This window comes from Onychostoma macrolepis, chromosome 20 (assembly GCF_012432095.1).
Source record: "Onychostoma macrolepis isolate SWU-2019 chromosome 20, ASM1243209v1, whole genome shotgun sequence".
Taxonomy (NCBI): Eukaryota; Metazoa; Chordata; class Actinopteri; order Cypriniformes; family Cyprinidae; genus Onychostoma; species Onychostoma macrolepis.
Window position 1 is genome coordinate 24,247,292 of NC_081174.1, and position 23,905 is coordinate 24,271,196.

Here is a 23,905-nt window from a genome sequence, read left to right on the forward strand (position 1 = left end):
CCACGAGGAATTATTTATGGGGGTCAGACCTACTAAATAAGGCCTGAACAAGCAAAGTCAAAAGGTTTGGGAGTCAGGGTTAGTTAAAGTACATACACACACACACACACACACACACACACACACACACACATATATATATAGGTTTCTACGTGTTTTTAAATGTCTTAAGTTAAATTACAAGTCAGAGCGCGTATTTTCGCCTGTAGCCAAACATAAGTAGACGAATTGAAGGTAACCATAGCGACAGTACGCTGTTTTCACGTTATGAAGATAAAGCATTACAGGAATGCTGTTGCTAATTATTCCTTAATGTATTATAGATTTACATAAATGCATCACAAAAGCTTTTTAGATGAGAGACTTTTATCTTACTGTTGGTGGCGCGAAATGACAATTTGAAGGTGGGTTGTTTCTGAAAAATTACGTTTAGGCTATATTTAGCTACATTTTAATCTTTTAGCAGATGTTTAAAATTCTTTAAAAACTCGAGGTGTTTTAAATAAACTGTATAATTTGCACCCTGACCAGAAACCAAAGTTAATGTTAACATTTGTGACAAGCGTAGTCTTCTGTGACCAGTAGCCAACCTGTCAGTTTTACTCATCTCATTAAATAAATACCAATTAACACAGGTTAACTCTGTATTTGGTCATAAGTCCATGTTTTCCAACATTGTTCTTATTTTTTTTATTTGCAATTTTGAATGTTATTTTTCTAATCCAATGATTTTTCATGCAAATCCCACTGAAATAACTTACTTCGTGTCCCACTGCCACTGTGTCCCCGCGTCCTTCAAGAATCAACATTTACAAAAATTACCAACCCGCTGATTGAAATACAGGGGCAGCTGAATTTAATCTGCGACCTAAATATTCTTTTGATGAAATATGCTAATGTAGGCTACACCTCTGCCTAATGAGGTTGATCTGACATTATGCAGTGTCCTTAAATACCCTTTAAAGGATATAGCATTTTCAACAAGGCCGCACACGGTTCGAGCCTCAGAAAGGGCATGTTGCTAAAAGGCGGAAAATTCTGTGTTCTGTATAATTTCTCATTTTTCTCTACTGCGATGTCTCATATTAGAGCACTGCTTCGAGGTTACATCATTCACTTCCAGTGTGAGGCCCTTTATATCACGCAAACTGCGCGTGTGCATTTCTTTCTTAAACGTTTGAAATGAAAACTCCAGCCTTGGCAGTCTAGTAATGCACAAGTGGTTTATAAAATTATATCTTGATTGTCCCCATTTATTGGCTTGAATTGCCTGAACGCTTAATCTGTAAACGCACGGAGGAACGTTATAGCCTACACATAGAAGAAGGCCTGCACGTTCTATACTGAGGTTAAATATGTTTTATAATAACGTTTAAACCTCTAGCGGAAATTGTACATAATGTTAACCTGGACTATAACCCAGTCTCGTGGACGAAATACGTTACAATTCGTTTGGTAGCCTACAGAAGTTGATATGGTAGGCTACAGAAATCATTTATGACGCAACATGGTTTCTTTGCCATCTTTGATTGGCGAATATAATCTTACGTGTTTATCTAATAAAATGTTGCTTCATTTGCCTATTTAATTAGAATAGCGATTTGGCAAAAGCCTATAGGCCTTCATTTCCGAAAGCAACCATTAAATGACCTTGAAAAATAAGTTCACGGTTACTGAATAGGGTATAAGGAATACAAGGATGAAACATTGATCTCTAAAAATGAATATCTCATATGAGGTGAAGATGAAATATTAAGACAACTGCTGGAATTCATGGCATGTTTAAGGCGCCTATAATGTGAAATGTGCATTTATGTTTAATCGAAATACGCTTCAGTTTTCATAATCTCATACCGGAATAGAAACGCGTTATTTATACTCTCTTTAAAATAAAGGCACTTATGTGGTCCTCTTAAATACAGTAAATAACCATGAAGAACATGTTTGTTGTATACGGTTCTTGAGTTGGTTTTAAAACGTTCTTGATGTTGCATGTTCTTCAGATCAGTGTTTTTTAAAACACAAAATATTTTCTAGAGGATAAAAAGTTCTTATAGGATTTTTAAATGATTCTTCTACAGGCCGTGGTGTCTTTTTGCTTGCACCTTTTCGACGCTAAATAAAGTGTGGATTTTGTGAATTGTGAACGTCAATTTGATTTTTAATTTTACATGAAATATTGTTTAAACTAAGGTTAAAAAGCTCGCGGCCTGCATCTTAATTACCGAGAATCCCTAAAAATAAAGCGTATAGGTGTAAGATTTCTATTTTCAGACGCGAAAATCGTACTGTAAAGTTTTAGAAGATAGTGTAAAAGATCATGTCTTAATAAAAGTGTTCTGGTGAATCGAAATAAGAAGTGGCAAATATTGCGTAAAAAAAGAAATTAATGTCTGCTTAGTGAATAGTGATTTTATTGACAAGCTAAAATTATTTACACACTCATAAATACAATACAAACGTACATGCTCAATATTTTCAGTGCCCTTATGAAGACACATGACAAGTGTCATTTTGAGGACCAACTGCTGTCGTCCTGAACGTTCAGAAATTTAAGATATCAGTGCGTTCTGTTTAATTTGGTTGTCACTGTAGGCCTCACAACTTTTCTATCTTCATCTTCTCCTGAAGACATCGTGTCCACACACAGGTCTGCAAATGAGACTGTTTCTAGATTTTAATCGTCCTCTAAATAAACAGTAAATGACAAAAATAGGTTACATCAGACCTCAAGGTAATTGTTAGAGTTTTTAACTCGTAAATACACAATGACACTTCAATATATCCATGATATGCTCTTTTGCACAACACAAAATTATGGAAGAACGCAATGAAATATTAAAGATCAGTTTGGCCGCATTGATGCGTCGGTTCGCCTCCACACACGCGCGCGCTCTCGCAAAAACCGAAGGAAAGGAAAATAAGAAGTGTCATGCATCGCAACGCACGGACTATATGCGCTGTGCTGTTATAAAAACAATCATCGATGATATTTGCCATCTCTCTTGGCATTCACCGCGTGCCTTAATTGTATGGACATTTAAATCAAGGTCCGCTGTGAACACGAAGAAAAGCAGGCCTGTTTGCAACCACAATGTTCTGAATCGCACAACTAAGCTACAGCAAAGAGGTTGCACCAAAATGTCTACGTCCTCCTCCGACTGGTGTAGCATCAGCATCCAACATTGCACAGGGCATCATGCATCCTTAAAGCATCTGCGCATCACATCATAATTCAAGCAAGCGTTCCCATTTATTACATTACCTATTTTTTCGAATGCGTTATTTCCACAGGACGGTGCGCATCTCTCCATCATGTGTTGGTGCAACATAAGGCCCGAGTGATGGCAATAAAAAGAAAGCGCTCAGTGGCTTGCTGCAGTTGGTCCCTTGCTCAACTCCCATGAGATATAAAAAAAAAAAAAAATAGTAGAGGGCCCATCTGGCTCTTCACCAGCTTTGTCAAGTCTTGCATACGCTAAAATGCTAATGACCTAGATAGCTCATGCAAAATGCAGCAGAGGTAAGAAAGAAGGGGGAAACTGTGGGACTAAACCAGAGACACCGCCGCCTCTTGTGGGGGGTCGGGCGGGGTATATGTTAGAAGGTGGGGGCAGTTGAAAGCACCTGCATCAGGAGGGGGTAAACTAAATATTGGGAAAAAAGTGGAGGGCACCATTTGTCAAAGCCACCTTGCACCATACACAGAAAGGAAATTTCCCTGCAAATAGGATTTTAATTAGGCGATCCATTCAGTGACGTCCATTCAGTCTGAAAATCAAAGAACCTATTAATATAGCCTGGCATCATTTGATACAGTGGCACCTCAATGCATTCACAGTCAACTGTTATATGCGCTATAAGAAATAAACAAGAAACATGCTTTAGTAAAACAGACGCAGTTGGTTGACATTAACAATTTGTAAAAACAATGCACATCGATTTCATAAAAACTTACACAAATACACCTTGCGAAGCAGGATATAAATAATAGGTTTTGATCCCCCGAGATAATAATTGTCCATAAATCCAGTTTGGGGAAATGTCCACAAGGCAGTCGGTGCAGAAGAGCGTCTTTCCAAAACCATCAAATGTTCCGCACGCTTTTGCGCACCTTGATGCTGTAGGATGCGACATAAATCATTTCCGCTTATAGTGTTGCATCACTCAAATTTCTTCAAGATAAACGAAATAAATAAAGCAGAAAAAGGCATGTTGGAAGCAGATAGCCAGAGCTGAAGGTTTCGGTGCTCGTAAGCAGAGTCGGTCATCATGTGAAATGGTGTGATGCAGAGCGCGATCTGACAGAGAGGAGGAGAGCAGCCCAGTTTATCACACACACTGAAGCTCTCCGTCCTGCTCCTCTGTTCCCTTCCCTTCAGAGAGGATTATACTCTGGTGGAAAGAGGTGGCATCTGTCGGGTTACTAAACATTAGCCGTTTGGAAAATAGTTTCTGCACTTTTCATGATGCACGTGTTTGTTTTATTTCGTCGTCGTGATTTTTAAACAAAGCACTTTTTTTCTTTCTACTCATTTCTTCATGCACAAGTGCAATTCGTGCGCACGACTTCCCAAACTGGTTAATAATCTGAAGAACAACAAAACTATTGCAAATAGGACGTTTTTACATTCTAACCCCAACACAAAAATGGAATGCTCTTATGGAATGCGTATTGGCAAATAAACCGCGAGCACCTTTAAGAAATAAGGTCACCGTGCGCCACGATTCCATTGACTGTTCGTCCTTCGACGTAAACGTTTTCACGTGAAATAAATATTTTGTTAACACCGCAGTAAACCCTTAGAAAGTATTAGTTCATCAAATTGTGTCCAAAAAAGAAGGCCGACTCCATATGGCCTGTCATCTGCGCGTCGAGTCCCATCCCCCACCCGCGCTCATCTCATCTCATCCCATCCCTCATGCTGCATTGATTTATTGTCGAACACTGATTTATCTTTATGCTTTTCTCATTTTAATGCAACACAAAAACGTTTCCTCCGACTCCAAATCACTGATAGTTCTCATTTGCTTAGGGATTTAAACCCACAACAGCCTACAAGGCTTAACTTACTTTAAAAATACGCAGGCCTGAGTATTGCACCAACGTACAAATTATTCAGCGATTTTGAAGGGAGTTTTGTAATTTTATCCGCCTATCGAGTTTCGTCTCGCTCAATACGAATTGCCTTTGTAGTTACTTAACATCAACTACAATACAATGTTGTGAATATGTTTGTATAGGCTACACGACAGTTTTGAAAATTATTTACAATACGTATGTTCGAGGCACCATCGTAAAGCGCTCGAACGACGTAACCTAGCTATGCCTATCTATCTGTCTATCTATCTATCTGTGAATTATCCATACACTTTGTATTGTGTGGGTTAGTACTTGCTTTGAGGTCAGCAGAGGTCTCCTGATCCTCTCTTGTGTTGCAGTTTAAAGGACTGTCGTCTGCCGCACGCGTGTCTCGAACAAACACATTCGACACGCGTTGAACTCCAGATGGTAAAGCTTTTCAATCCACCCTTATGCTGACGACACATGGATAAAGACACTGTCTCTGAGTGCAGCATACAGCCAACACCTTCAAGGGCCCGGGAATATCATCTGATTAAACAAAGAAATGGCTACTCAGTGTTCTGTTTCCTGTCTGTTTATAATGTATTGCAGATATAACTTATAAACTATTATTAATCTTCTAGGCTACAGTTAGCCTAGTAGTATTAGAAAATTATAAACACTTTTACATCAATACATATCCTAAATTCACATAAAGTGTAACGTAATTGGATTTAAGTAATTTTCCTAAACTAATTTTCTACACGTAGCTATACCTACTATTTTGGACATGCACGGATCGCATGAACTTTAAACGAACTGACTTTGAATTTGAGGAAAATGTTACACATAATTAGAAAAAAAAAAAAAACTGACACAAGCACATTAATATGAGCATCTTTAATATTAAATACAATATATGGGTGCATAAAACACGTTGTGAAGTTGTCATGCCTTGTGGCGTGACATAAAATAGCATTGTATAAGCTCATTAAGAGTAGTATTGTAACGCCACACAATCATCAAAAAAAATATATATATATATCATCATCAATCATATGTGTGTGTGTGTGTGTGTTTAAAAACAAGTGCCAACACAAATGTAGCTTTACCACTTTTCTATTAAGAACATATTCCAAGCTCCTAAACTTTTTTGAATCACTGAGGAAGGAATGTCCTCCAACACAGCACTGACTACGGAGTCGTTTTACCACAGGTTTAAAGGGGACTTTAAATATTTGATTAAAGCACGCTTACTTATTTACAATATATATAACCAAATAGTTAGGTAACGAGCACGCGCTTGTGCAGTCGTTACACAAGTGCATCGCGTGCGGCGTGTTTGTGCTCATGGTTGCGCGGACTTCCATGCGTTTGGTCTGGCGTTATTTTGTTCAAAACAAAATGGGAGATGTGTCCACCAAAATACGAATGCCGTCTCCGGAGGAAGCGTTCCCTGGAAGAGAGCAGAGCATGAAAGTGTCAGGTATGGAGTTGTGAATTTGTCTGACTTTCTCAGTTCACGTGCTAACGCGGCTATCATCTGTCAAAACAAAACAAAGGCAGTGCCTTAACGTTTCAAGTCGCGATGACATGGATATAGTGATATAAGGTACGGAATTGCAACCGAAGCGTACTTGTGCAAAAGAAAGCTAAGACGGTTCCTCTGCGGTCGAGGAAACGAGGAGCTTTGTTTTGGTTTTCCTGGCTCTGTGCGACGCGCATGCGCAGAGCAACACTTACATATAATCGTCATTTTGTTTATTGTAGACGTGGAGATAGCGTTATTTACTCGTATTTGCCAACTCAATTATCAACTCATAGATGTTTTGGTATGACATCTTATAGTAGCATCATTACATTCCATGCAGCCCTTTTCTCTTTTTCATTTTCATCCATTTTTGACTTTAAAGTACCATTTAGGTGAAGCAAAATGTTTTCAAAGTAAGTTTTTTTTACTGAGTAATATCCCCAATACTCTTGGCATTAAATATTCAATATCTTTCTCCTCAGAGGCAAGAGTACAGGGTAGTAAAGGGCGATAAAAGGCACACTTGCAGTGGAACAGAACAGCTGACTCAGGCTCTTACATAAAAATGGAAATGCTGCTTCAAGTAGGGTGAAGAGCTCTGATGGGAACAGGGGGCCTGCTACAAATCCTAAATCACACCGTTTAAGTGACATCATTTAAACGGAAAAATAAAACATCTAGTTAGAATAGTAAGTAGTTATTTAGCAGACACTTTTATCCAAAGTGACATGGATCAAGTGGGACAGTCATCCTGAGATATAAAAAATTATAATTTATACTATCAATAAATACATTTTTTTAAATAATTACACCCACATGTTATTCCAAACATCTAAATGTAATATTTAACAGTATAGTTCACCCCAAAAATTACAATTCATATACTCATTTATGTGTGCATATGTATGCATATATATATATATATATATATATATATATATATATATATATATATATATATATATATATATATATATAGTAGAAACTTAATTTCCTGTAAAGCTGCTTTGCAACGATTGTATCGTAAAAAGCGCTATACAAATAAACCTGAATTGAATTGAACTCACCCTCATGTCATTTCAAACCGGTAACACTTGTATTTTCTGAGGAACAGAAAATAGTTTGTAAAAACATTTTGTCTATGACACTTTTATCCAAAATGTGTTCGAAAAGAATAGTTTATTAAAAATGTACCCCCCTCCCCCATTATTTTCACACCCTCATGTTATTCCAAACCTATTTTTTGTTATTTTTTCCTTGGAACACAAAATGAGAAATTGCATGAACAATGCATGGGCTATTTCTTTTTCATATGGAAAAAAAGAAGCATGTACATTGTTTTACAATTATCCTTTTGTGTTCCACTGAAAAATAACAGCATATGGGTAGGCATAATAATGACAGAATTTTCATTTTTTGAGAAAACTATCCCTTTTGTCTTGCTCAAGGGCACAATAGTGATAACACAAGGCTTGTTTCCTTCAGAGGTCGAACTAGCAATTTTCTGCCTTTTCAGCCTTGGGCTATAGCCATATACCTTGTCCCATCCTCCCAGCAGCAGGTCCGAGTGGACGAGTTTTGGAGATATTGCCTTTGCATTCATTTTACAACTAACAGATGTGGACTTAAGTTGTAAAGGCAACTTTAGATAAGGATGGTAGGTTATTGTTGTAACTCGGCCTGGAAGTTAATAAGTATAAAAATAATGTGTTTGCAACGCCTCGCTCTCAGGAGCATCCGCAGGCTGCTTGACATGCGACTCACATTGGCGTTCAGTGCAATGGCATGAAGCGTGCCCATGCAGGGATCCACCCCTTCAGACTGCAGTGAACTGATTATCAGTGCTCGCCTCTCAAGGCTTCCCCTTGGCAACGGGACTCCACCGCGGAGCTGGAAGGTTGCCAGGTAACACTCTGCAACACTGACACACACGTGTCTCGCTTTGAAGATGTAATGAACCTGGTTGAAGGTTACAGACCACAGAACAGATGGAAGAATGAGATCAGAGCTTAGGGCAGTACGATGTCTCTTTGAACACGAGCAGCTCTTACAAAAAACTTTGTGGGCGCGTAGCTCACATGCTTAGGGAACTGGTTCAGTTCTTTCAAGTGCTGGAGCTGCTGTGGACGTTTGGAGTGGGATTGTACTTCTTTTTTATTAAAATGCAAAAAAAAAAATAAATGCTCCCTTGTTGAAATTTCTTGAATAATTAAGATTTATTTTCAGATTTTCAGATTTATTTTAAGAAGCTTCTGCTTACTAAGGCTTCATTTATTTGATTAAAAAAGTAAAAACAGTAATAATGTTAAATATTATTGCAATTTAAAATAAATGTTTTCTATTTGAATATATTTTAAAATGTAATTTATTCCTGTGAGGGCAAAGCTGCATTTTTAGTAGCCATTTTAGCATATCAGGATGATTTCTGAAGAATCTTGAGACATTGAAGACTGGAGTAATGGCTGCTGAAAATTCAGCTTCACCGTCATAGGAATAAATTGGCTAATTAAAAATCTGTAATAATGCAATTATTTGAGTTTGGCTTACTAACATGTGACTTCACTGCATTTGCAAAAAAAAAATTATATTTAACAGTATAGTTCATATTGTTCCAAACATGTATGACTTACTTTTAACTGTGGAACACAAAAGAAGATATTTTCAAGAATGCTGGTGATCAAAACAACTTTGGACCCCATTGACTTTTATTGCATTTACCAAAAAAATAAAAAAACTTTTAAGTGCTTTGTACTTTAGACATTTTAATTAAAATAGACGTTTTAATTTTAAATTAAACAAATAATTATAATAATAAATAAGCATATGTGGCAAAAAAAAAATCAATTAATCTGATAGGATGTTGCAAGCCAAACATGCAAAGTAAAATTAATTTTTGAAATTCTAATAGTAGTTTGGCTAGTTGATTAGGTAGTACAGAAAATAAAAAGTTTATTGCTCATATGCTGTAAATTAAAATTAGATTTACTAGGAAATATACATTGTCAGAGCAACTGCTTTCATATTCTCTATACCAGTTGTTGATTTGCCATGCTAAATATCAAATGACAGTTTTGTGGCAGTGCATGGTTTGGTTTCCATATAAGTGAGAAAGTTTGTTTAGGGAGGGCGTCCTTGGGGCCGTCCCGCTTTGGCAAAGCATCGCTGCCATGTCCCCAAAAATGGCAGAAGCAGCACAGGAGGTGCTGTTTTGGCACGCGGAGAATGATCACGGCGCTGAAAAGAAGAACAGCAGCAGGATTTTTCCCTGCTAAGACAGATTTGAAAGTGAGTAGGTGAAACATAGAGCAACTCTCGAGTGCCGGTGGCTAACAACGGATGGAGCGGAGGGGCGATTGAAGGAGGGACGTTGGAGGTGCGGGGACGCTGGGGAGATTGGGATGACAGACATTCCAATGTCCTCACGTCTGTGCATCTGGCGAGGGAGGAGGGGGGACCGAATCTGGATGAAGGTGGCAGGGAATGGCAGAGAAGAGAAATTAATTTGAGATTCGTTTTGATCAATTTGCCTAAATTGGCGCTTTTTCGGGGGGAGGAGGGGGGCCCAGACAAGCAGACACAGGCTGGAGCTCCGCCAGGGTTTCTCGGGAAAGTTGCCATGCCGGGAGTGCGGGAGCACGGAGAGGGAGAGGAATGGAAGAGAAAAAACCCAGGCGAGACTTGGCAGGGTTCTATCGCAGCTCCCTTTGTCTGTTTGCTCAGCTTTTGCGCAAAGGAAATCAAAAATACCCCGAGTGCAGGAGCTCAGCTTCAGTGCTAAAAAACTAAATCTAAAAAGAAAACTGCATTATATTTCGCAGGAAGCTAGGGCAAAGGGGGCACACATTGTAATCAATGAGCCGTTTTTTGACAATTCTGGAAGAATTGTGCGGTCCCCGGTTTTTTTGGACTGGACTTTTGAAGTTGTTTGCGCCAAGAGATGACCATGCGTCTTCAGGGGTCTTTGTTATCTTAACCGCAAATGAAGATGTATCTGACTTGTTTATGTTCTCACTAATGGCTTTACTATGCCTGGAACTACAAACGGCAAGTGCCAAAGAAAAGTTTGCACCTCTACGACTGGACTACAAAGTTTTGTTTTTACTTTCAGAACTTCTGAAACTAAGGGCCAGAACCAAGATGCTGCATTCCTTGCTGCAAGTGGGAAATGGATGTTTTTGTATTGGAAGAAGTTAGGTGACTTTCCAAGTGTCCTCAGCAACAGTCTTCTTTCTTTGAGGTGTGTCTCCAAAAAACCAAGACTAAGAAGCTAAGATCAGTGAGGGCATAAAGAGACTCTTTTGTTTGCAGGTGATATTCCAGTCTTCTAACTATTAGGGAAGTTGATGCTCTGCAAGGAGATGAATTGTTGGTCTGCCATATTGGTGCTCAAAAGCTTGCGGTCAACAAACATCTGGAGTACAAAGGCCTGGATCTTGATTTTCCTAAGTCTGTAAGTGGTGCCTCTTTCAAGCCAAATAATGCTGTATTATCCCATATTAATAAAGAACACTTTATTAATCATTAAGTTTAGTCATTAAGTTTAGAATTTTTTCTCAGTTGGCTTCCTTGATGCTGATGAGTCACTGTTAGAACGGGGAGTTGTTATTATTGGTTTGTATAATTTATTATTGGTTTGTATGAAGTGAGTATGATTTCCTTTAGAGAGACAGTTTTCGACTGGTTCTTCGTTTGCTTTTTTTTTATACAACTTTGTTTGGTACATGCCATCCTTCTAGACTGACTTTATAGCGTCCTCTCACCAACTTTTATACTAATATACTGGTTTTTTGTCTCACACAGCTACACATTGGCATTGCTTATTGGTATTGCACTAGGATTCTGGCTGCATCGGCAGGCTTCCAGTTAATAACTGTGAAAAGGGCAAGAACAGAGAAGAGACAGAGAGAGAGAGAGATTTTGTTGATTCTGTGCCAGGATGAATTTGCCAGATGTGTTTCATCACAAGACAGGTGTCCATGGCTGATAGAGCAGGTGCATTACGATGTTTGGCATTATAGTTTGATATTATGGTTTTCTGAAAGGCCTTTCAGCTTTCCATCAATACTCAAAACATGCAAAGGCCTAATCTCTCTTTGGTGGAATTTTAAACATGTGGACATTGAATTTTTAATCACCAGTATTTCTGACCTTTGAAGATGAATCCTAATTCACTGTTCTGCGTGCCATTTCTGATTTGTTTTATGAAGTAGAAACTTTTTTTCTTTTCTTTTTGCCACCAGCGTCTCAGAACAGCTGCTTGGGCAACTGCAAAATGCCAGTTGGAATTGCTCCATTGCTTTCCATTCGTTAAATAATAATTATTAATTATCAACAAGATTATTCATATACCACCTGGATAGACCTAAATTAACAACCCTAATGTCTAGTTTTGGAATATGTTCATTTAAAGCTTGTCTGTAGATTAGACTTTTTTTATAATGTAGAGTAAAATACTATCACTACTGCAAAGCACAAAGTACCTCAGGTACACCAATTAAAGTACAAAAAAGAAGTGCAAATGGACAGAATTCAGAAAGATTGTTGGAAAACTGCTCTACACAATACTTAGCTGTTTATTTAGAACACACAGCACTGATTAGACCAAAGAACGTTCAATTCTTTAATACTGAAAAATGTAACATTTAAACTACCATTCAAATGTTTGGAATCAGTAAGAGCACCAAATCTGCATATTCAGCATATCTGAAGGATTGTATGACCCTGAAGACTAGAGCAATGTCTGCTGAAAATTCATCTGTCCACAAAAGAAATAAAGTTCATTTTAAAACATTAAATTAGAAAACAGTTGTAAAATAGAAAACACATTTCACAATATTACTGTTTTTACTGTATTCTTAGTCAAATAAATGCAGCATTGGTAAGCATAAGAATTTTAACAGTGTTGTACAGTATATATTCAGTATTCAAACTTGCATACTTGCATCAGCGTTTTATCGATAGTTAGAACAAATTGTTTTAAATTATTTTTTGAGGTCTTGAGCTTTTTTTCCTGGCTAAGTGAACAAGTAGAACAGTCCAACCATGCATGTGTAACAGTGGCTGTAAATTATTCATAACTTCCTTTGCAGATAATAGAAAACCTGATATGTTTGCATGGCTTTTCTCAGCAATACAGTTTTTTGAAACCTTTTAATGGTTGCAGAGAAGAAGCAGTGTGGAGTTTTTGGTGAATCGTTGTGCACGTTGACCTACTTTAACTCAGTCAATAGCTTGAGAATCTAGCCTCCTTTATACTTCTGAAAGTGTAATTTAGATTTGTCTTTCTCTTTGCTTATTTGCTGTAACAAATGTGATGTTCTTTAGTTTAACTCAAGGCTAAGATCATGGTTTTGACTCCCAGCGAAACCACATACTGATAAATGTACATTTAGAATAAAAGTGTCTGCCAAATGCATACATGTAAATGTAATCTGACCTTCAAACCCTAATGTGTAGAGAAAAGGAAGACCTGCAGGTATGATGTGATTAAGTAGATCATTTAAAAAGCCTGTTACACACTCCCTCTGTCTCCCACAGTGCTCTTTGCCCTGCTCAAGAACACCTCTGTCAACACACAGGACTTGTATTGATTTCAGCAGTCATCTGACCTGTCTGTCTTGTCACTGATTTACAAAAGATAGTGGTTGGCTTATGTACTGGCTTAATTATTGTGTAATATTTTATGACAGATTTGGACTTAAATAAGGAATATGAATCATTTCAAGGTCTTGAATGGGCTCGCACTTCATCAGCATGAGAAAGGAACAATCTGGGTTCAAAAGCTAAGCTCTATTAGTAGAAAATTATTTCGACTTTTCCATCACTTACAATGGAAGTCTATAGGTAAGTCATCAGGAGAAATTTATATACACTATAAATACAAGGGTTAGTCCATCCAAAAATGAAAATTCAGTCATCATTGACTCACCTTCATTCCATTACAGTACAAATCTCTTTGACTTTCTGTATTCTATGGACCCCAAAAGAAGATATTTTGAGAAATGTATAAGTGTTTTTTGTCCATATAATGGAAGTCAGTGATCTCCAATGTTGTTTGGTTCTCGCCATTCTTCAAAATATCTTCTATCTTCTGCAGAAGAAACTAATTCAGGTTTGGAACCACATGATTTTTATTTTTAGGGGGAAATCTCTTTAAGAACATTGTTGAGAATTACTATTGTCTGCAAATTTACATTTTTAGCTATTGTCCTTAAGAAACAGCATGCAATAACACCAAACGTACTGTTTACGTTGAGACACAAGTTAATCTGCTGTTGTATTGCTAAAAAAGTAATTTAGACTAGCCTGCAAGTCAAATGATACTCATTTTAGTATATAATTATGCTTTTGCACATTTCTGCATCTTAAACCACCAGAATGCATTGTCCAGTAAGATGTGTTATGATGGATGGTTTGTGTCTGTTCTAAATGACAGCCTGTCACAGATCCTTTGACAAAGCTTAGTTTGTTTTTCTTTAAAGTTGCGATGTAATGGAAGTAGTGAAAGATCTGTGATTCAAAAAAGAAAAAAAGTGTAGGGCAGGATTTGGTTCTATCCATCGGTTGTTGATTGGATGGAGGCAGATGTGAGCTTGCAGTCGATTGTAAGAAAATGAAGAGCTCAAAATATTATTTCAAAAAATGAATCATAAGCATGGATGATTCGTTCAATAAGATCAATAACATGCATTTAGAAAATAGATTTGAGATGCCGACTTTTGGTGGTGCTGACGGGCATGTGAAATAGCCTTCGAAATTTCTCGCTAACTGATTGGGATTATTCCAACACGGTTATTTGTATTTTATAGGCCCAATAACATCTTCTTCATTGTTAAAGCTGTGATTTATCTCTCTTTGTGCAACATGGAGGAAGTTGGAACGGCTTAGAACAGTTGAGTCCAAGAAGACAGCAAATGAATATCACCGCGTTGAGTTGGTGGATTTGGCATCGCGGCTGTGCGTATGATAAATTCCAAATCTCACAGCTTGAAGGGTTGTTTCAAGAGATCAAAATAATTCTTTCAGAAAATGTGTTTGGATTCCTAATGCAGGTTGTAAAAAGACTCGCTCGCTTTGCTCAGAGGACACAACAGTCCACCTGTTTGTCTGAACAAAGAACTGAAGGAATTAAAGATATGATGTGTTCTGGGTCCTACAGTGCGTTTCATTTCGCTGTTTTTACCTCTGGTGAGCAAAACCCCCTTTAATCTTAGCTCCAAAGGACTGCACTGACGGGCAGGTGTGGAGCGCTAGTCGCCATGTTTGATGTTGACACATAATCGCAAGATGAAGGGAGAAGGAAGCCTTTTCACTCACAAAGAGTTCTCTCTCACTCCTTCACCTCTGTGGCCACACGTCTACCCGTTACCAGCTCATTAGTGATCCTGTCTTCCTTTATAATGATAGAATAGGAGCAGGAGGGTAAAACCCCGTCTGTCGCACATGCCCTGTGTTGCAGTACAAGAGTCGTCAGTTCCACTGATCACAGTAGCATCTAGGCTGCTGTTTTAAGAGGACTTCCAGTATGAAATGTTCTGTGGTTGAAGCAAATTGGGTAATAATGTTGGAAACATACTGACCCACTATGATTTAAGTGCTTATTCTTTAATTAGTGGTGAGAAGGCGTACAAAAATAGCATAAAGACTTGAAGATTCAAATTGAATAGGCTCTGGATGTGTTTGAAATGGCGTACTACTATACTTCTGCTTTTGCAGTAAAGGTATATGCACAGTATGCAACAATTAGGGTTAATGAGATATAGCTACACAGTCTTATGCCGATTCATAAGGCTCTGGAAGCATTCAAAATTGCCTAGTACTACACTACTAATACTATTTTTTTGCAGTATGTAAAACAATGTGCACTGGACATAGTATTCAACATTAATTTGTGTTGTTGAGAGAATTTGCATAAAGGTTTAAAGATTCATTTTGCAGCTGATTAATAATGAGTCTCTGGAAGTGTTTGAAATGGCTACCATACTGTTTTTGCAGTATGCAAAGGTGTACACTGCGCACAGTATGCACCATTAATTAGTGTTGATGAGTTTTAAAAAAGACAGTGTCTTGAAGATTTAAAACGAATTGCCACACAGTAATAAGCTGATTCATAAGGCTCTGGATGTGTTCAAAATTTCATAGTACTAGAGTACACTACTAATAGTTTTTTGCAGTGTGTACAAAGTATGCACCATTAATTAGTGTTGATGAGATGAGTAAAAATGGCATAAAGTCTTGAAGATTCAGTATTAATCATCACACATTATTGAGCTGATTCATAAAGCTCTGAATGTGTTCAAGATTGCATAGTACTAAACTACTAACACTATTTTTTTATGGTATTTAAAACAATGCATAGCATCATTAATTGTTGATGAGATATAACAGCAAAAGAGGTTAAAGATTCAAAGTGCAGCTAATTCAGAATTAGGTTCTGGATGTGTTCAAAATGGCATATTATCATACTACTCAAACCATTTTTGCAGTATGTACAGTGTGTGCACATGCAGTTGCATTGGAATGACCTGGCTACATGTACAGCACTCTATTAAACATCCAATATATAGTGGAGTCATATGACATGTCATTGAAGCATACTACTATTGCAGTGTTTGTCATGGCACACTGTACCATTTCATATTCATTTTTACAAAATAGTGGGTGGAATACAGTATATACTGTGCAGTATGCCACAAGCAATACATATAGTGTTCCATTCTGAACAGCCTTGTTTAATCACCATGACAAAGGAAGTGATTAAGTGTTGGGCATTTTACAAAATGATAGTCTCTTGGCAGTCCTTGTGTTTGTAGTTGACTACATGCTGTTGCCAATGGTGACGATATCAAATGAACTGGAATGAACACTTTCATTCCACAGCTGAACATGAAGTATGAGGAACACATTATCCATGTAAATATAGCTTTGTATTTGATGCAGTTTCTCTTTCTGATTTTTGCCTCTTCCATTTTCTACAATCTCTGTCGTTCTCATTCTCTCTAGCCTTCCCCCCACCCTCCTTCTGATTGGTCGAATTAACTCTGCAGCCTCCTGTTGTGAATAATTACTTTTGATCCAATGCGGATCTCTCTCTCTCTCTCTCCCTCTCTCTCTATCCTTCAGACTCTCACCCTCTTTCAGTGTTTTCAAATTTCCCTTTTCAAATTTTTTTTATGCTGGCTGTCACATCGCAATATCACAAACCCGCATGTAAACATATACAGTCATTGAGATGGGTTCTCAAGTTTTTCTGCTCTGTTAGTTTAAGCATAAAATGATTGTGGCTGATGATGAACTGCGTTGTATATTGATTGATTCATTGATTGCATTATGGCCACCTCTCAAGCTACTTGATACTTTGGTTGTTAAAGTGATAGTTCATGCAAAAATCCTGTCTCAAGTCTCATGTTTTCCGTAATTTTCTTTCTTCTGTGGAATGCATAGGAGACTATTAAAGTGCTGTCAAGCTCCAAAAATGACAAAAGCACCATAAAAGTAGTCCATATGACTCATGTACTATATTTTTCTGAAGTCTTCTTAAGCTATATGATAGTTATGTGTGACGAACAGATTGCTGTAGCTTGTAACGTTTGTGTTAGCATAGTTGAATGTGGCACATGAAGATGTCCCACCAGTACTAAGGATTTAAAGTCACAATGAAACTGAAGTAGTGACAGATCTTATTTTCTCCGTATTGTGATGTACATCTGAGTGTAGCAGATTAAAACCATTTAATAAGTTTTCTTTTTAAGAATGCACAAAGAATAGTGACTGATTCAAGTTTTAGCCACAATTCATCAATTATTACCTTCAGGGAAGCGTTATAGGGTTACACTATGTGAAAGCCATTACAAAAAAAAATTGTATTAGTATCTATTACTATTTTAAATAGTAAGTTGTAGTTGTTGGTATAATATATTCAGAATGTCTTTTTTTAAATGATGGTGTCAGTTAGTGCTGTGTAATGTAATCTGTTGTGTATCAAAGACAAATTTCCTTGCAAAAGGACTATAAAGTATAACTCTAACTCTATTATCGAAAAAGAAAGAAATATAGTTGTTTTGTTCTTGTTTTATGTTGTTTTTGGATTTTGAGATGCGTTGCAATCAAAAATGATGGCATATTTTACCAGATAAATTGAAGATTGAATTATTAAACATGAGGAAAAAAGATAAGGTAACACTTTATTTTATGGTCTCTTAACTAGTTGCTTATTAGCATGCATATTACTAGAATATTAGCCATTTATTAGTAGTAATTAAGCACATATTAATGCCTTGTTCTACATGACCTTATTCTACATCCCTAATCCTACCCAATATCTAAACTTAACAACTACCTAACTAACTATTAATAAGCAGCAAATTAGAAATGTATTGAGGGAAAAGTCGTAGTTAATAGTGATTAAGTGTTTCCTATTCTAAAGTGTTACCAAAAGTAAATATATTTACTAAAATTATCTACTTTGCAACACATCTCAAAATCCAATAAACAACCAACATTTACTAAATAATGAAAGATATGCACAGATTAATTGTTCTCAAAAAGATCTATACCATGCATTTATAAAATAGATATGAATTTTGAATTTTGGTCTGTTTCACAAAGCTAAATGGTTTGTGAAGACTTGGAATACACTTTCATTATTCGTTCTTGTCATTTCTGGAGCTTTCATTTGTAAGGGTGGAAAAACAGCAGGAATATACTGCCTAAATATCTTTTTGTGTTCCAGGGAAGAAAGTAAGTCATATAACCCATACTGGAATGACATATGGCTTAGTAAATGATGACAGAATTTTCATTTCTGGGTGAGCTAACCATTTAAATGAGAGTAATAGCAATATTTTGTCTGCTCTTGCTCTTGCTGCCGATCTGTGTTCACTCCTGGATGTCTTCTGAAAGTGGCAGGCCACCTCTGGACAGTCTGACAGGCAGAGGAATCAGCATGTCCTGCGCCCTCTCCACGTCCTTAGTGGACCACATGCCTGCACTGCTCTGTTCCGCCTGGCTGACCTGTCAAAAATGTTCTAGTCACACGAGTGGGCTTCTACAGCGCGGCCGCATGGAAATGACTTGGCACCTTTGCATTAATTTTTCATGGGCCTTGTCTTTAGATGTTCCCCCTCCTTTTGAATATCGGCTATTTCAAAGGCCCAGCCCTGCGGATCTCCAGCATCATCGCGGCCCTTTGGCCGAGGAGTTTAAATGCAGGCTGATGCTCCCATGCTGGCAATCAAACCCCGTGGAAGTAGCCCACCTGGAGCATCGATGTCAAACTGCATCGTTGTTCACGAGCGCTATAAATAGCTTTCCAATCAGACTTGAGCCCCCCCTAGGTGGAAATTGCTTTAAATGTGCTGGCGTATAGGTAAGTTACGTAGGAGGGGGAGGCTGAAGTGTCTTCACAAATGCAAAGAACGTGTCGGCTGGGAACACTGGGAATTGAATTACAGGAAAGCATAATGCAATCCTTGATATCTACCTACTCTGCCTAATGAAATCAGCAGATGAAAGCACAGCTGGACCTTCTTGCAGGATATTACTGTGTGAGAAAGTGCTTAGCTGGCTGAGGGAGGGGGTGGAGAACGCAAGCACCTTTGGGAACAGTACGTGCATGTTCTCACACCAGTGCATGTTCTTTCCACTTCAAGAAAACTCTTATTTATTGACACTTTTGTTTGGGCGATGGTGGGCAGTAAAAACTTTAGACTTCAATGCGTGTTTAAGTTTTTTATTTTCTTTACTTCTCATTTGTTCTAGTAGTATTGACTAGTAGTGGGCTATATAATTGATATATTATTATTTATAAATTATAATTTATTGTAATTTATACACTACCGGTCAAAAGTTTGAAATAATTAAGCTATTCAAAAGTTTTTCTCTTATGCTTGCCGAGTCTGCATTTATTTGATCAAAAATACAGAAAAAATTTAATAATATGAAATAATATTACAATTTAAAAGAACTGTTTTCTATTTTAATATATTTTATAATGTATTTTATTTCAGGGATACTCCAGTCTTCAGTGTCACATGATCCTTCAGGAATCAATCTAATATACTGATTTGTTGATCAATAAACATTTCTTATTATTATCAATGTTGAAAACAGTTTTTACTGCTTAATATGTTTGAAGAAACCAGTAGGTTTTGGGTAAAAAAAGATTTAAAAAAAATCAAAGTTCTTTTGAACTTTCTATTTATTAAAGAATTCTGGAAAATAATGTATCATGTTTTCCACAAAAATATTAAGCAGCAAGAACGGTTTTCAACATTGATAATAAGAATCTTTCTTAATAACTCAGCACCAAATAAGCATACCACTGAAGGTGAGCGTATGAGACTTCTTAAAAATAAATAAATAACAAATCTGAATTATTCCAAATGTTTGACGAATAGTGTATTATTTTTCTATACACCTGCAGCTGAAATGTGTTTGTGCAAAGGCATCATTTATTGTGTGAGTTTTTGTGGGCTGATGTAATGGTGATGTTGAATACAGCTAAATCATATTTAAATTTAGGTCTTTTCAGATTGCTTTTGTTGATGGGTACAGTGAGGGGTTAAATTTGGATTTTAGTGTTGGTGCCCTTGGTAAGATTTGACATGGCTAAAAATGTACAATTACCTATTTGTAATAGCACTTTATACACAAAACAAAGGAAAAAGAACAGAAAAGGGTATTTGGATCAGCAGGTATGATATTGCTTATGAGGTATTTATTTGGTGTAATACTGTGATACAGTACAGTGAATGTAATATTATTCCACAGGCTGTAGGATATTTACTACATCTCTTCGACAGCTCAGTTTGCTGGGTATCCTTTTGGCAGACAAGAGAGTCGTATATCAAAGAGATAATGGAATGTGGCGTCTTCAGCACACCACAACGAAGGAGCAGTATCACCTTATACAACTGACTTATGCTTTTAAGACAATTATCTTTTTAGCTCCCTTAATTGCAGGTAAAACAGCCGGCGCTGAGCTGCCCATTATTTTGGCAGAGGAAAAGCAGCTGACTGCTACATGCACACATCTTTTATTCACGGTTTCAGCTGCGCCACACAATGGCAAGTAGGAGGATGAGAGAAAACAAGAAAAAAAAATCTAATCTGATTCTTTCATCTTTAGCTTACAGTAATGACATAGCCACAAGCTGAAACAATCTTGCTCTTGACTTCAAACGTGCATTTGTCTTGCTGCACTAACATTTACACCAAACAGATCAAATAAAAGTGGCCGCTTTCTTCACCAGTTGTTTTTAGATTACAGTATGTATGTATGGCTTCTGATTTTGATTCTTGTTAATTTCTGTGGATTTCATCTAATTTGATACTTTTATTTCGAATGGATCTTTTTATTTATTTATTTTGAAGACCTAATGATGTTTGCATGTGCATTCTTCTGTCAAATTAATGACTCATATGAGTTGCTTCTTTTTAGTGAGTCAAAAACATAGAGCGCAACCAGTGTAGTCCGACTGCCAAACAGAAATTATTCGAAAGAATCAATTATTTTTAGTGAGTCAAAAACGTAGAACGCAAACAGTGTGGTCTGACTGAAAATTATTTCTAAGTATCTGATCTTTTTCAGCACTGTCCGACTACCGAACAGATTCTTAAGATTTCTTTTTAGTGAGTCAGAAACATACCATGCAAAATCTGTAATCCGACTGCCAAACAAATGTGACTCTTATGAGTTCTTTTTGTGACTCAGAAACATAGAGCACAACCAGTGTTGCCTGACTATTGAGCGAACGTGACTTATGAGGTGATTCTTAAGAAAAAAAATCATTCTTAATAATCAGTTCTTTTTAGTGACTCAGAAACATAACCGACTATTGAACGAATGACTCTTAAGTTGTTTTTTTTTTAGCAAGTTAAAAACATACAGCACAACCAGGGTAGTCTGACTGCCAAACTAATTCTGAAGATTTTTAAGAAAAATCATTATCAATAGAATCGGTTCTTTTTAGTCCGACTGTTGAACGAAGTCAGATGCATACAGCATAAGCAATATAGTTCAACTCCCAAAAATGACTCCTATAAAACGGTTCTTTTTAGTGAATTAGATACAACAAAATGCATGTAATTCTAACTGTGAGACTTAAATCAATGTAGATGCTGACTGATTTTTCATACGACAGCAGATAGATAGATAGCTGTACGTGAGTAAAAGCTGAATATTTCAATCGAAGCCACCAAATATAATCCCTCTCCTTGCGTAAGTCATTAAATAATCAGCATTCAGTCCACACCAGCCTTAGTGAGTGTATTTATATGTATTTGTTTACATCCCCAGGCTGGCATGTTAGAGAACAGTCTGTTTACTTCCAATAAGCTTTCTGTGGCCATTCCACGCAGGCCGGGCTGTCCCTGGAGGTCCTGTCCCAAATCAGGCCCCCTGACCGGGAGAAGGATGCACGCAGGGCTGACACATGAGTGGTTGGCACATGCCAGGCTGCCTGCTGGGAATACCATCCCTCCCTGCACACAGCTCTCACGCCCTCATCATCCGCTCACCCGCTCGCCTCCTCCTCTGCTCAGGCTTTTGTTGTGGAATTTTCTATTTCCTATAAAATAGTTGCCAGCTAATGGATTTTTCCTTTATTCATTGGACGTGCTGAGCGATGACTCTCTCGGCACTTCTTAAAGGTGATTTACAATTAAAGGGACTTGGGCTATTTTCTAATGATTCTTTAGCTGAGTGGGTTTTATTGCACTACTAAGCTGTGTTATTAACAAACTGCCGCTTCGGCCCGTCCCTGTGGGACATGCTGAAATGCTTTGTCCTTTTCTCTGCTAGTGAATAAGGCCTTTCTCTCTCTTTGAGGCAGTCCAAAGCTTTTACAGTGTCACGAGAGAGGATCCTGAATAGGGAGCATTCCCGCATGCGGCTGACAAACACAGTCGTGCAAAAGCATTCCTGCACAAACACATGCCATGAAAAGAACTCTTCGTATTAATCTAGGCATAAATAAATAAACGCATGCATTTAGGCACATTTCTGTTTTCTCTTGCTTTCCCTCTTTTTCTCTGAATGCATAATTTTGCTTATTGTTAGTTTGTTTCATATGGTTTATGGATGCTTTTTTAATACAGGAACAGTGATGATAGAGGGCCTTCAGTTTATTTTCAGTGGGAGAGAGGAGGCAGAAGCTTGTGCACAAAAGCTTCAGGAAAAGGAAAGATAATACTTAATATATCTTGTAACAGGAAGAATTTATAGCGAAATAGCCTTAGCTTACTGCATCCAGTGTTTTTACCAAACATGAAGATCACAAACACAGATATTTAAGGACAAGAAGGCTGAAACTTATTTTTTCTTAAAAACAAATTTTTTTTACAGTGAAATATTACAATATTTAAGAAAAATACTATTATTATTATTATTAGTAGTAGTAGTAAGTAGTATTTCACAGTACAACAAAAAAAAAAAACCCTAATAATATTTATGGCTGTCTTAATTGCTCCATTTTTAAACCTTAAACCATCAAGCTTTTATTGGAAAACCACAGGTTTAAAGCTTTGTTTGTCATTACATTCTGAGACACTGAAATATGCATATGTGTCTGCATATGCGCTGCATTTGGCAGAGTGAAGCACGGCGCTGTGTTCTGTTACACACGAGCAGCTCATGATCCAGTATTAACACATCATTCTGAGATATGGCATCTTTTGCTAGACTACCATTGCAATTCCACTAACATGTTTGTATGGTAAACCAACTATTATGTAAAATGCCTCTTACATTGAAACCATGTGAGTCTGTATGTGACTGAGTGTCTGTATCAGGCGTCAGATGCCCCTACTTTATTAAATGGATGCAATTCTCAGCGTAACATAAGAAGCTAAAGTGTTCTGAAAGTGTTATGGATCGATTTTCTCACTTTTGAATGCTGTTTTCTCAGACGGAGCTGCATACGAAGATGTTCCACAAGTCCGCCCATGTTTTTTTCATCGGATTATGCTAACAAGCACATTACCTCGGTGTTGAGTTCATGCAATCTCAATCTTTCACCCCGTCATCATCCCCGGCTCTATGTTCCACTGCAATCAACCGCTGGAGCAGCGGATCTCATTCTTGAGGAGGTGGACATCTGGGAACCTATTGACCAGCTTAATGGCAGCACATTAAAAGCATCCTGGATGACATGGCCTTTCCAACACACAAGTACCTTGTCTCCCATTTAAGGCCTGTAATGGATAAGAGCTTGGCCAGAGTCTCATGTCAGCAATATGATTGCTTACTATTTCCTCCTTACACGAAGAGACTAGACTCACCTCCAGACAAAGTGCTCTTAAGGTCTATA

General features: G+C 37.5%; 1 protein-coding gene across 3 annotated transcripts in view; it reads left to right on the forward strand.

Moving 5' to 3' along the window:
• The first annotated feature begins 6,170 nt into the window (after window positions 1–6,170).
• msraa (methionine sulfoxide reductase Aa) overlaps window positions 6,171–23,905 on the forward strand; it is a 74,803-nt gene continuing 57,068 nt past the window's right edge. Inside the window, exon 1 of one of the 3 annotated variants that reach the window (XM_058755689.1) lies at window positions 6,171–6,551. In XM_058755689.1, coding sequence (XP_058611672.1) covers window positions 6,416–6,551 — 136 coding nt within the window. In that variant the 5' untranslated portion in view covers window positions 6,171–6,415. Of the gene's footprint in view, window positions 6,552–10,150; window positions 11,047–13,291; window positions 13,440–23,905 lie in introns of those variants that run through there. The other 2 variants (XM_058755691.1, XM_058755690.1) reach the window with 2 other exon arrangements.